This window comes from Nerophis lumbriciformis, linkage group LG24 (assembly GCF_033978685.3).
Source record: "Nerophis lumbriciformis linkage group LG24, RoL_Nlum_v2.1, whole genome shotgun sequence".
Taxonomy (NCBI): domain Eukaryota; kingdom Metazoa; phylum Chordata; class Actinopteri; order Syngnathiformes; family Syngnathidae; genus Nerophis; species Nerophis lumbriciformis.
The window spans coordinates 544676-559537 of NC_084571.2; the positions used below are offsets into that span (position 1 = coordinate 544676).

A 14862-nucleotide genomic window follows, 5' to 3' on the forward strand; every position below is an offset into this window, starting at 1 on the left:
AAAAGACAATAGATTTTACGGTTAATACTAAAAAAAAAAAAAAAAAAAAAAAAGGACCGTTTTTCCATTTACAGTAATAAACCATAAAAATAACCCGTATATTTTACAACATTTAAAACTGTGGTACAGGTGTTACATTTACAGTAAGTACTACGGTACTACTACTGTAAGAATGACCGTAGATGTCGTGTAAAAAAATAATGTACTGTTTTTCTATTTACAGTAATGCACCCTTGTAAAAATAACAACTGCAGATTTTACCGTAAAAACAGTGGCACCATTTTTCCACAGTAACACACCGTGAACACAGGAACCGTAGATATTACCGTAAAAAACCGTGGTACCATTTTTTTATGTACAGTAATACACCGTAAAAACAACCATAGATTTTCCCGAAAAAAAATAACCTATTTCCATTTGCAGTAATACACACAAAAAAAACATACATTTTACCCCACAAAATCTGTGGTACCATTTTTACATTTACAAAACACCATAAACACTAGAACCGTAGTATCATAAAAAAAAAAAATATATATATATATATATATATATATATAAAATGGTAGCATTGTTTAATTTACAGGAATACAGCACCTTGAAACAACCATTTATTTTATCATAAAAAACAGTACATTATATTCTAAAAAACAAACAGCGGTACTGTTTTTCCATTTTGTAGTACTGCTGTAATACATCGTAAACACAAGCACCGTTTATTACCGTAAAAAAACAACTGGTACCATTTTTTTAATTTACAGTAATACACTGGAAAAACAACTGCAGATTTCTAAAAAAAAACAAAAAAAAAACAGTTGTACCGTGTTTCCATTTACAGTAATACACCATGAAAAAGTAACCATACGTTTTATCCCCCCCCCCCAAAAAAAAACAACAACACTAGTACAGTTTTTACATTTACAGTAAAACACTGTAAAAAAAATTAAAAAAAATGATGGTACCGTTTTCCATTTACAGGAATATACCATTGATAAAAACATAAGTTAATGTAAACAGTGGTACCATTTTTACATTTACAGTACAGTAATACATCTTAACAACAACCATAGATTTTACCGTAAAAAAACAGTGGTGTTATGTTTTCATTTACAGTAAAACAAACACAAGAACTGTAAATTTTACCTTTAAAAAAAAAAAAAAAAAAAAAAAAAAACTGGTACCATTTTTTACATTTATTTGCAATGATACACCGTAAAAAAACAACTATAGATTTTACCGACAGAACCTGATACTGTTTTTCCATTTACTGTAATAAGCTTGTGAAAACCATTTCAGTATACCTAAAAAAGTAAATGCATCATGACATCTTTCTACATTTATATTCATGCATTATTCATGTCAACAAATATCCCTCTAAGGGCAGCCATGACTGACAATAAGTTTGACACCCCTGCTAGAGGGTCTTGAACCCCTTGTTGAAGACCTCTGCTCCAACTTATTTTGTAGTCTATTACATTGTAACTAACTGTTAGCGAATGGACGTCATTAAAACCCCAACGTGCTCCCTCATAAACCTGATGAATATTGGATATGTAACGCATGCACTTAATTTCAGTCTGCACATGGGTACGTACAAGATAATAACAAGTAACAGTACTGGTGAATACAGTAAAGCACAGGTGTCAAACTTTAGGCCCGTGGGCCAGATTATTTTAATGTGGGCCGCGAATTCCTGAAAATAATATACGTCAATAAAGTACTTTATATCTTTTCTTACTAAAAGTATTTTTTTACATTTTGACAGAATAAAATACACATATTTTTCAACTTAAATATGAGACAATATTCAAACAAACATTATATTATCATACTTTCCAAACCATATTTTTTTGTACTTTTTTTTTTTTATATCCGCCTGATTTATGATTTCAAAGCTATCAATTCTTTTCACTGTAAAAATGTCAATAGACATTATGGTAAAATGTTACGGTGGCCTTTACATCATATTAGCAAAATTCAGCTGCAAATTTTTTACCGTAATATTTACGGTGTATAACTATAAATTGAAAAACGTCACCACATTTTTTTTTTTTGGTATAAGACTGGCAGTTCAGTTGCCAGAATGAAAAAAACAGTGTTACTGTTTTTTAATTTGCAGTAATATGTTGTAAAAAAAAATTAAAAAACACCGTAAATGTTACAGCAAAATTCTGGCGACTAAGCTGCCAGTTTCCATAAAAATGTGTTTTTTCCATATTTACATATGATGTAAAAAAAACAAAAAAAACCGTATATTTTACAGTAAAATTCTGGTACCTGAGTTGTCAGTTTTCGTACTGTGAAATCTACAGCTTTTTTTTTAACGTAAAAAATATAATAAATCCATGGTTTACCATTTTGTGTGTGTGTGTGTCATATTACTGGAAATAATGAAATGTTTAAAATGCATCTTTCCTTGACATTGGTCCTTTCTGGATTTATTATAATCCAAATGATAATTTTTAATGGATATGATCTTACCCTGAAGATCCCTTTGGAACTCCAACAGTATTATTCTCATAGTTAAAATTGTTTGTTCAAAACATAGTGCACTAATGAATTCATGACGTCACCTGAGCTTTACCCATCCTTCATTATTGCACATAATACCTAATAAAATATAAACATGCTGACAAATGGTCGCGTATGATTAGGTGTTGTCCTTGATTTGTATAATTGTTCCTCTTCACTCTTCAAAAAGCACAAACAAAGTAAATGATGTTGCTCTTCCAACCTGAAGTGTCAACTTTCCGTGTTTCATTTAAACGCAGCGTGCTGCGTTCAAGGACAGCTGCTCGTGCACAGCTTAATTGTTCTCCGATTCATTTGTCATTTGCATTCTAAACGTTTGGCTGCCACTTTTTCTGGAAGTCAGAAACATGGAGGCAGGATTTTGATCAGGTAAAGTAAAAACATGTTGTCATGAGGTGTATTTTGGCGTAATAATAACTTTAATGATGGCCTGCTAGCTAAATGGTGACTACTTTGCAATTAGCACGAGTGCCATCGTGTTTTCCTCTCCTGACAGTCGATGAAAAGTTGCCACCGGAATAAAAGGAAGTTTCTGGTTGAATTGTCCAAATATTACAGTTTGTTAAGGGGCGACCATGGACGTGGGAGCGTGTGGTTTGCGGTATGAGCTGCTGGCGGAGCTGGGCGAGGGCGCCTATGGCAAGGTGTACAAGGCCAGGGAGGTGGGCGAGGAAGGGCGCCTCCTGGCGGTGAAGAAGTTGAACATCCGCGCAGACACCTGCGACGTCGGCATCCCTCCCTTCATGCTCCGAGAGGTGGCGCTGCTGCGCAAGATGAAGTACTTCAACCACCCCAACGTGGTCGAGTAAGAGCCAAACATTCAATAAGCGTTTTTGTATGACTGCTTTTCATTACTGGCTGAAGCTTTTCAAATGTTTAAACTACAAATCATTTATTACACTAATTATCATTCCTGGCTTCTGTCTATTTTCTACATGAAACCAAATGTCTAGGTGTAATGATTGATGATAAATTGAACTGGAAATCTCATGTAAAAAATATACAACATAAAGTAGCAAGAAACACATCAATAATGAATAAAGCAAAACATGTTCTTCACGGTGGCAGAGGGGTTAGTGCATCTGCCTCACAGTAGTCTTGGGTTCAATCCCGGGCTCGGGATCTTTCTGTGTGGAGTTTGCATGTCCTCCCCGTGACTGCGTGGGTTCCCTCCGGGTACTCCGGCTTCCTCCCACTTCCAAAGACATGCACCTGGGGATAAGTTGATTGGCAACACTAAATTGGCCCTAGTGTGTGAATGTGAATGTGAATGTTGTCTGTCTATCTGTGTTGGCCCTGCGATGAGTTGGCGACTTGTCCAGGGTGTACCCCGCCTTCCGCCCGATTGTAGCTGAGATAGGCTCCATCGCCCCCCGCGACCCCAAAGGGAATAAGCGGTAGAAAATGGATGGGATGGATGGATGTTCTAGACCAGGGGTCTCAGACACGTGGGCCAATTAGCGGCCCGCGAGACGTTATTTTGCGGCCCGCACCTTAATATGAAAATTGAATGTTAGTTCGGCCCGCAAGTTTTATATGAATGGCGCTTGACGGCGTCATACTTGCCAACCCTCCCGATTTTTCCGGGAGACTCTCGAATTTCAGGCCAACCATTCTCTCGAATGTCTTCACCCAAACAACAATATTAAGAGCGTGCCGTGATGTCACTGCCTTTAGCGCCCTCTACAATCTGTACAAACAGCGTGCCAGCTCAGTCACATGTTGTATTTGGCTTCTGTACGCACACGTAAGTGACTGCGAGACATACTTGGTCAACAGCCATACAGGTCACACTGAGGGTGACCGTATAAACAACTTTAACATTATTTAACAAATATGCGCCACACTGTGAACCCACACCAAACAAGAATGACAAACACATTTCGGGAGAACATCCGCAACACAACATAAACACAACAGAACAAATACCCAGAATCCCATGCAGCCCTAACTCTTCCGGGCTGCAATATACACCCCCGCTACCACCAAACCCCGCCCCCCCAACCCTGGGCCCCCACACATCAACCGCCCCGCCCTCCGTGCGTCGGTTGAGGTGGGCGCGGTTTGGTGGTAGCGGGGGTGTATATTGCAGCCCGGAAGAGTTAAGGCTGCAAGGTATTCTGTTGTGTTTATGTTTTCTTACGGTGCGGATGTTCTCCCGAAATGTGTTTGTCATTCTTGTTTGGTGTGGGTTCACAGTGTGGCGCATACAGTGATAAAGTTGTTTATGCGGCCACCCTCAGTGTGACATGTATGGCTGTTGATCAAGTATGCCTTGCAGTCACTTACGTGTGTATGCAGAAGCCGCATAGAACATGTGACTGGGCCGGCACGCTGTTTGTATGGTGAAAAAGCGGACACGACGACAGGTTGTAGAAGACGTTAAAGGCAGTGCTATCACGGCACGCCCTTAATATTATTGTCCGGGTGAAAATCGGGACAAATTCGGGCGAATGGTTTCCCCGGGAGATTGTCGGGAGGGGCACTGAAATTCGGGAGTCTCCCGGAAAAATCGGGAGGGTTGGCAAGTATGTTGCTAGGGCGGGATAGCCATTCAAAGAAGGTGAATTCATTAAAAAGTGCATGTTAGATTTTTTTGACTGGGCTGCCATTTGCGTGCCGGCCCAGTCACATAATATCTACGGCTTTTCACACACACAAGTGAATGCCAAGCATACTTGGTCAACAGCCATACAGGTCACACTGAGGGTGGCCGTATAAACAACTTTGACACTGTTACAAATATGCGCCACACTGTGAACCCACACCAAACAAGAATGACAAACACATTTCAGGAGAACATCCGCACCGTAACACAACATAAACACAACAGAAAAAATACCCAGAACCCCTTGCAGCACTAACTCTTCCGGGAAGCTACAATATACACCCCCCGCTACCCCCTACCCCCACCTTAACCCCGCCTCCCCAACCCCGCTCACCTCAACGTCCTCATGCTCTCTCAGGGAGAGCATGTCCCAAATTCCAAGCTGCTGTTTTGAGACATGTTAAAAAAAATAATGCACTTTGTGACTTTAATAATAAATATGGCAGTGCCATGTTGGCATTTTTTTCCATAACTTGAATTGATTTATTTTGGAAAACCTTGTTACATTGTTTAATGCATCCAGCGGGGCATCACAACAAAATGAGGCATAATAATGTGTTAATTCCACGACTGTATATATCAGTATCGGTTGATATCGGAATCGGTAATTAAGAGTTGGACAATATCGGAATATCGGATATCGGCAAAAAAGCCATTATTGGACATCTCTAATGCTAATGATTGTGATAAATTATCCACGGGCTGCGAATGGCCCCCGTGCCGCATTTTGGACACCCCTGCTGTAGCCTTTCCTAACTTTTTTTTATGTTTTTTAGCAATTGTGTGTGCTGCGGGGACGCCTGTCCTAATGCATACGTTCAAAATATCAATTGTATTTATGATTTATGTCTCTTTTTGTCTTTTTCTTCCTGTCACTTGACTACTTAGACTGTTGGACGCGTCAGCCATCATGGAGGGCAGACACCTGGACCTCACTGTGGTGTTCGAGTACATCGACCAAGACTTGGCTGCTTACCTGTCCAAAAACTCTGCTTCTGGACTTCCCAGGAACAACATTAAGGTTTGAAAAAACTGCCCTTGAAAAGCCAGTTCAATTCCCGGTATCTGGGAATCGATACTGGTACTCAACAATAGCAATGTTTGATACTTTTATGTTAATGAATATTGTTTTTGATAATAAAATATTTTTTTATTGCAACATTTTAAATGATTATGGTAGCTGCTGTCCAGGTGTTATATCTTGTTAAATTATGTATGGAGGTATGAAAATAAGTTGCAATTACAGTTGCAAGTCCAAGACGTTAGATGGCAGTAGTGTATAGTTTGTGGTTTGATGTTTTGTTTTTTGTTGCGCCTCAGAAAGTGTTAATAAATTACACACCAGCTGTGTCATTGTCATATAAAATTGCTAATGCTAATCAGTAGCAGAGCAGATTTATCTTAGCATCAAGCTAGTAAATTTTGGGAAAAATGGAGCCTTACTTTACTTACGATGGAGCTTTGTTTGAGTCAATATTTTCATGGCATTGACCATTGCAACCTAAAGGTACTTTGGTTAAGTCCGCTCTCAGTGCTGCTGGAGTGATCGCCAAGTACCGAAGTGTAAAGAGCTGACTGAGTCTGCACGTCTCCGTAACATGGCACTGTTGGATTTTACGTGAATCGGTGCCCGGTAGGACCGGCGAGATTTGGTCGGTCCCAAAAAAGTACTAGATTCAGTGTCTATCTCTAATTTTTGATAAACCAGAGGTCCTGTACAGTAGATTGCTGCTAATATACTGTACGGTGTTTCTTTATTTTGTTAATTTTTTGACAATAAAAAGAAATTTTTTTTTTTATTTTTTTTTCTATCAGATGTTGACATCATATATCAGTTTGATGAGCAAAAAAACATGTATTAGCGTGCATGTAAAATGTCGGATACAAGCAGTCCTGCATAGTGTTTACTTGTGATAAGCTGGACAGCCAGTTAAGAGGTGCCTCAAAAAGGGCCAAAACATCATAAGGGACCCATCTCACCCTGGACATAAACTTTTTGAACTGCTGGAGATACAGGACAATAAAATGCCGGACAAACAGATTTAAGAACACTTTTTACCCGAGAGCAATAGAGTCGCTGATGTCCTCCAATAAACACACAAAGTTGGTGATTTCTCCTAGTTTAGTCAAGTCATTTACAAAAGGTAAATATACTAACTAGGCTGTTGGCTACTTGGAGTTCACAGCTGCACAACAGCTAAGCTCATAATAGCACACAAGCTAGACATACTTATTAATAATTGAACAATATTGAGTGTAAAACAGCACATTTGTCAATGTAAATAAGTATAAAATATTTATAATTACATAAAACACATTCAAAGTCTCCAAGGCAGAAGCGTATTAGTGTTAGAATGTTTGAGTAATTTCACTCAATCTAACATTTTGTAACATTCCACGCTGCAAAATAATAAAAGTATGTATGATTCCGGCTCATGTTTTATCGGACCAATACTCAAACCTCCATTATTGGTATCATATCGGAAGTGAAAAAGTTGTATCGGAGCTAGATATGGGTACCAAATTCGATATTTTTATAGGCACTGACTTGCGATGTCCGATAATATCGGGCTGCCGATATTATCGGCCGATAAATGCTTTAAAATGTAATATTGGAAATTATCGGTATCGGTTCGGAAATTATCGGTATCGGTTTCAAAAAGTTAAATTCATGACTTTTTAAAACACCGCTGTACGTAGTGGTACACGGACATAGGGAGAAGTACAGAGCGCAGATAAACCTTAAAGGCATTGCCTTTGCGTGCCGGTCCAATCACATAATACCTACGGCTTTTCACACACACAAGTGAATGCAAGCATACTTGTTCAACAGCTATACAGGTCACAGTGAGAGTGGGCGTATAAACAACTTTAACACTGTTACAAATATGCGCCACACTGTGAACCCACACCAAACAAGAATGACAAACACATTTCGGGAGAACATCCGCACCGTAACACAACATAAACACAACAGAACAAATACCCAGCACTAACTCTTCCGGGACGCTACAATATGCATCCCTCTGCAAAAGAATAATGATATAAGACTTATTCCTAATATTTTTATGACTGAGACCCTTCCGGGTCCTCGGAACAAAACTTTATGGGAACCCTAAAGGTTAAAAAAAAAAAAATGTATGTAATGGTTTTGAAAAGTAAAAATATTAAAATGGCTCCCATCTATTTTGATTTTTCAGTGTGCGGTCCTCAGTGGAAGAGGTTTGGACACCCCTGGCCCAGAGTCGTGGATAAATAGAGTATGGTCAACTCGGTTTCAGACGATTTCCTAAATGATAGGTCAAAAGATTGTTGGTCCAAAGCTAATGAAGATTTTTGGCAAAACGTTATTTTTTTGGTCGTATTTTGTTATGTTTATTGGGCCGTCGGGAGTGTGTTAGTGAGCCTGCTGGTCACTAAACATTGCATGTACTGTATGTACACAGTGCAGTGCATCAAATAGGGCCGCAATATTATATTTTGACGAAATAAAAGGATGTTTTATTGTAAATTAATGTGCTGGGGTATGTTTCAAACGTCATACAGACATATTATTTTGATTTGTTTTGTCAGAAAAACTAACGCCAAAACGACAGCAATTCGTTTCGACACAACCACACACGTCTTTGGTAGCAAACATGGAGCCTGTTGTTTAGTTGGCCATACTCTCTTTATACACGACTCTGAGATAGTCTATACCAGGGGTCACCAACCTTTTTGAAACCAAGAGCCACTTCTTGGGTACTGATTAATGCGAAGGGCTACCAGTTTCCATCCATCCATTTTCTACCGCTTATTCCCTTTGGGGTCGCGGGGGGCGCTGGAGCCTATCTCAGCTACAATCGGGTGGAAGGCAGGGTACACCCTGGACAAGTCGACACCTCATCGCAGGAGCTACCAGTTTGATACACACTTAAAAAAATTGCCAGAAATAGCCAATTTGCTCAATTTACCTTTAACACATATTATTATTAATAATTAATGATATTTATATTTGTGGAAACACTGATCATCACGTGATTTCTCACAATAAATATATATAGAAAGAAAGAAATATCAATATGCAACACTTTATTTTTATATTTTCTCTAAGTGCACATTTTTCAAATTGAACATTTTCAAATGATCACTTCTAAGACAGTCTTGTGAAATCACAATATCCCATTTTAACTAGCCAGCCACTAACATTTAAAAAAAATAATGAATTACTTTGCACCATGTTTGTACAAATAATAACTCAAACTTTTAAATAAATCATGTCACACTTTGAACTGGACACCAAATCTGTTATCTGTTTCTTTGTCAGTTAGTGAAGACCAAGTCTTTCAAATATTTTCTTGGATTTTCAAATTCTGTTTGAGTTTTGTCTCTCTTAGAATTAAAAATGTCGAGCAAAGCGAGACCAGCTTGCTAGTAAATAAATACAATTTAAAAAATAGAGGCAGCTCACTGGTAAGTGCTGCTATTTGAGCTATTTTTAGAACAGGCCAGCGAGCGACTCATCTGGTCCTTACGGGCACCGCGTTGGTGACCCCTGGTCTGTACAGTACTGCTATCTAATGTCTTGGAAGTGCACCTGCATTTCAAATGAGATTTAAATGTAATCAAAAAACAAAATACAACAATTAGACAGCACAATTACATAATCAGCTCATTTTTAAATGTTACATTAAAATATACAGTGTTATCATTAAACAATCAGCAGTTATTACCACACACAAAATTAACGAAATTTGGCATCATTGAGTCCCGGTATCGATTGCCGGTTTTCGGGAATTGGGTGCCGTATCGGTTCAAATGTGAACGGTACCAATCCCTAATCGGGACATCCTTAGTATTTCCCAAGATGCTATGCTGCTGTGTCTGCTGCATTTAGGATGTGATGCACCAGCTAATGCAGGGTTTGGACTTCCTGGTAACCCACATGGTTCTGCACCGCGATCTGAAGCCAGAGAACATCCTCATCAGCAGCCGTGGAGAGGTCAAGATCGCCGACTTCGGCCTGGCTCGCGTCTACAGCTTCAACGGGGCCCTCACGCCAGGTGTACGTGCGCTCTCACCTTTCTACTGGCTACGCTCTTGAAGGTCCAACCAGCGTGTGTATTTTAAAAATGGACGACACTTTTGCCGCCGCAGGTCGTCTCCTTGTGGTATCGAGCTCCGGAGGTTCTGCTCAACTCGGTTTACATGTTCTCCGTGGACGTGTGGAGCGCCGGCTGCATCTTTGCTGAGCTCTTCCTGCTGAGGTGAGATGATGTCGTTGGTTGCCACGGTGACATTAACCTCACGTTGAACATGCTTCTGTGTCCCACAGACCGCTCTTCAAAGGTTTCAGTGAAATGCAGCAGCTGAAAAAAATCTTTGAGTGAGTACTTTGTCCTTATATGATACTGTATGTATTTCATTTATATCTGTGTTTACAGCAGCATGGCATCACTCTTAACTTTAATGTATATATGACATTATGTTTTACTACTGTAAGTGGACAAAGTCCCCACTAGGTGGTGCTATTACACTCTAATTCTGCCCGTATGGACATTAGATCCTCTAAGGCAGTGGTGTCCAAAGTGTGGCCTGGGGGCCATTTGCAGCCCGCAGCTCATTTTTTAACGCCCCGCGGCACATTATAATATGACTATTAAAAGATAAAAACACAAACAAGTGGAATAAAAAAGCAAACAGATTAAATGAAACAAAAAAAAAGTTGCAATGTTAACTCTAATAACACAAAACTGCCATGCAGGCTGTTTTTTTTCTTTAAAACTGCCGTTGCTCAAGATATAATAATTAATAAAAATCAATGTTGTTATGAAATATTGACCTATTTAAGTCTCTAATTACTTCACATCAAATATTCAATTTAGAATTTTTTGTAGGGGAAAAATATTACATCTTTTGTGTGTTTGCCATAGAAACTAAGGTTTTCTTTGACAAAAAGGGTATTAAGGAAACAATCAAACAAACCAACAAAAAACATTTGAAAAAAAAAAATATATATATAAATGATAAATGGGTTATACTTGTATAGCGCTTTTCTACCTCAAGGTACTCAAAGCGCTTTGACACTACTTCCACATTCACACACACATTCACACACTGATGGCGGGAGCTGCCATGCAAGGCGCTAACCAGTAGCCATCAGGAGCAAGGGGTGAAGTGTCTTGCCCAAGGACACAACGGACTTGACTAGGATGGTAGAAGGTGGGGATTGAACCCCAGTAACCAGCAACCCTCCGATTGCTGGCACGGCCACTCTACCAACTTCGCCACGCCGATATATATATATATTAGGGGTGTGGAAAAAAATCGATTCGAATTCGAATCGCGATTCTCACGTTGTGCGATTCAGAATCGATTCTCATTTTTAAAAAATCGATTTTTTAAATTTTTTTTTAAATTTTTTTTTTTTAACAAAACAATACACAGCAATACCATAACAATGCAATCTAATTCCAAAACCAAAGCCGACCTAGCAACACTCAGAACTGCAATAAACAGAGCAATTGAGAGGAGACACAAACACGTCACAGAACAAACCAAAAGTAGTGAAACAAAAATGAATATTATCAACAACAGTATCAATATTAGTTACAATTTCAACATAGCAGTGATTAAAAATCCCTCATTGACATTATCATTAGACATTTATAAAAATAAAAATAAATGAACAATAGTGTCACAGTGGCTTACACTTGCATCGCATCTCATAAGCTTGACAACACACTGTGTCCAATATTTTCACAAAGATAAAATAAGTCATATTTTTGGTTCATTTAATAGTTAAAATAAATGTACATTATTGCAATCAGTTGATTGAAAACATTGTCCTTTACAATTCTAAAAGCTTTTTACAAAAATCTACTACTCTGCTTGCATGTCAGCAGACTGGGGTAGATCCTGCTGAAATCCTACGTATTGAATGAATAGAGAATCGTTTTGAATCGGGGAAATATCGTTTTTGAATCGAAAAAATCGATTTAGAATCGAATCGTGACCCCAAGAATCGATATTGAATCGAATCGTGGGACACCCAAAAATTTGCAGCCCTAATATATATATATATATATATATATACTTATAGTCAACAGATAGATCTGAAGTTGATATTGAGATTTATGGGATGATAGTCAAAAAATAATTAAAACATAATCGTTGGATATATCTTGAAGTTGATCTAGAGATTTAAGCGTTGAAAATAAAAAAAATTAAAAACAATGTATTATCAATTTTTAATAGTTTTTAATCCCTGAGAATTTTAGTGTAACTTTATTTTTACTCATTCTTCTGCTATCATGTATTTGGTTCATTAGGGTGATTGGTTTGCCTGACGAGGAGGAGTGGCCCCAGGACAGTCCCGTGCCCTACTCGCCGTCCTGGGGGCCGAAAAGCCCGTCTCCCGAGCTGCTGCCCTCGCTGAGCCCCGACGAGTGCAACCTCCTTTTCGTGAGTTCCTTCCCCTGCATGTCCGTCAAAACCATCACGACGGTGCCAACAAATGAATTAAAGTCCGCATTTGTCGACCCACAGAAATGTTTGACTTTCACGCCCAGCAAACGCATTTCAGCCGCCGAGGCCCTCACTCACTCTTTCTTCTCTAAGAACTGACACAGGCGACGCCTTCCACAGTCAGTCACACCTACACAATCAATGAGTGTCTTGTTCAAACATCATGAAAGGTTCCAAAAATATATTATATTTTGTTATTCACTCTTAAAAAAACACTGCCAGCACCTTAAAGTGGACACTTTTATTTTAGATATATTATTTCCATAACTAGCACTTGATTTTGTGAAGATTATGGCTTCAATACTGCTAGTTTTTTTTATTTGCCTGGAAGAGTTGTCCAATATTTCGACATTACCGTGTTATCTATTTTGTTATGGAGTGTTTAAAAACACAGTATTTGCACCTTAACACATATTCTACTTGCACAGTCTTTATATTGCGAGGAAGGTGGATTTACGGTGTGCTCACTGTCAGCAATGTTTGTGTGGATATTTTTCTACTGATGTTCCACTGTTGACCATGAGTCTTGCATTTTATTGCAAACTGTTTATGGCGCGATTCATTAAAGCCGTTTCATGGCTGACATTTGCACTCAAAGCGTCTCTCCATCCTTTTTCTATTGGGTGAGCTGGAGCCACAGCTGACTTTGGTGTAAGAAAACAGAGAAGAGAACATGCAAACCACTGTGTACCACAGTATAAACCAAAAATGCCCTTGGAGAGCGCAGACAGTAAAAAATGTTCTGAATCTAGACGGTGACCCAGATCAGACCCAAAATGTAATCACTTGTTCTTTAACCCATTTCTGACATTCCATGAAATGTGCTCATTACTTTTTGAGCTATCGAAAGCTGAATGGAAAGAAACAATCATCAAAAGTTCGCTTATATAGCCCTTAATCACAAATCCTCCTCTTGTCCCCGCAATTTCCCCCTGGCTTCCTTTCTTTCTCTTTCTACCACCTCCTGCTGCGGGCCAGCTGCACCAAATAATAATATAAATACATTTAATAAAGTCAAATACAAATAAGGCAACAAGAGAAGTATCAGACACTTCTCTTTTGTAAAGTAAATTTGTACAGCCAATATGGGCATCTACATCAACTATATGATTTGCCTGAGTAGCTGGACAGGACAAAACATTCAAAAAAAGTGATGTTCATGAACGAATCAAGTCTTTTGAACAGTTCTTTTAAGGGAACGATGAGAACCGATTTGCAGTTGCGAGCCGTTAGTTTGGGAGCCGTTTTTTTATGCACATACTATACAATGTTAACGTGACTCTCACCAGATCCTTGTAGTTCGCTGAGCTCCACACAAGGATCTGGGATCGAGGGCAATGCAAACTCCTTCAAGATAGCAAAAAATAATGAACCAATCAGGATCGCCGGGCGGGATTTCATAGATGTGACGTAGCGCCGAAGCGACTGTATGATTCAAACAATTGATTCTGCTATTGCAACTGTTTTGTCGAATCTATCGAATATTAATTCTTTAAAAGATGAACAGAGAACGGTTTTGAACTTTTCACTCTGTCGTTATCCAATATGTCGATTGTTCTGTTTTGGATTTCCCAGCGTCCCTCTCATCAGCGTCACAGGTTCATTTCGATGTGAGTGGTTGAAGTAGCATGTCATTCAAGATAACGGACAAGTGGTTTATCCAATCAGATACAATGATTTTTTTTTAAATCTGAAATATATCTCCTATTGAGAAGTCCCAGATCCTTGTGTGGAGCTCAACAAACTACAAACATCTGGCGAGAGTCAGGTTAATACAATGTCACCCGACTGCCAACTGGACTAAAAAATTTAACAATTTAAAATTATTTGTGTTTTTATATATGCTAGTTTATTTTTTTTCATTCTAAATAGTGATACCACTGTCAGAGCAGGAATATTTACAGTAATATTTCAGAATAATTCTTAGCAATACAGTAATATTTGTGTAAATATAAGTTATTCTGGTCCAAATCTTATCTTATCGTAACAACCAGTGATTGTTTTGTTGCTGGAAAAAAAGAAGAAAAAGAACCAGGTTTTTAAACGGGTAGACAAGATCCACTTTTATTCAAAGAGCCATAAATCCCATTTCTACATAACATTATCCCTGAAATTGTTACCATTAAATACATATAATAATGTGACAAAAGGAACAACAAAGCAACAAAAAGATACTTGTGAAAATAAATGTCAATCAGAGCTGAAAAATATCAATC

At 38.5% G+C, this 14862-nt stretch overlaps 1 protein-coding gene across 2 annotated transcripts; it reads left to right on the top strand.

Annotated features, from left to right (window-relative positions):
• Positions 1 to 537: 537 nt before the first annotated feature.
• On the top strand, positions 538 to 13229 carry cdk21 (cyclin-dependent kinase 21). Of its 2 annotated transcripts, XM_061981295.1 has the most exons (8): positions 538 to 2901; positions 3091 to 3337; positions 6029 to 6161; positions 10017 to 10184; positions 10277 to 10386; positions 10455 to 10505; positions 12451 to 12583; positions 12668 to 13229. In XM_061981295.1, exons 2-8 carry the CDS (start codon positions 3108 to 3110, stop codon positions 12743 to 12745), a joined length of 903 nt encoding a protein of 300 aa, XP_061837279.1. In that variant the 5' UTR covers positions 538 to 2901; positions 3091 to 3107; the 3' UTR covers positions 12746 to 13229. The 2 variants fall into 2 exon arrangements, with proteins under 2 accessions (XP_061837279.1, XP_061837278.1); XM_061981294.1 differs by having other exon boundaries at positions 12451 to 13229.
• The last annotated feature ends 1633 nt before the right edge of the window (positions 13230 to 14862 follow it).

Excerpts from the sequence above, each read along its gene's own strand:
- cdk21 (XM_061981294.1), top strand. The coding sequence starts at position 3,108 with ATGGACGTGGGAGCGTGTGGTTTGCGGTATGAGCTGCTGGCGGAGCTG. Across the intron at positions 6,162-10,016 it reads TTCCCAGGAACAACATTAAG|GATGTGATGCACCAGCTAAT; the intron begins GTTTGAAAAAAC and ends TGCTGCATTTAG. Across the intron at positions 10,506-12,450 it reads CAGCTGAAAAAAATCTTTGA|GGTGATTGGTTTGCCTGACG; the intron begins GTGAGTACTTTG and ends TTGGTTCATTAG.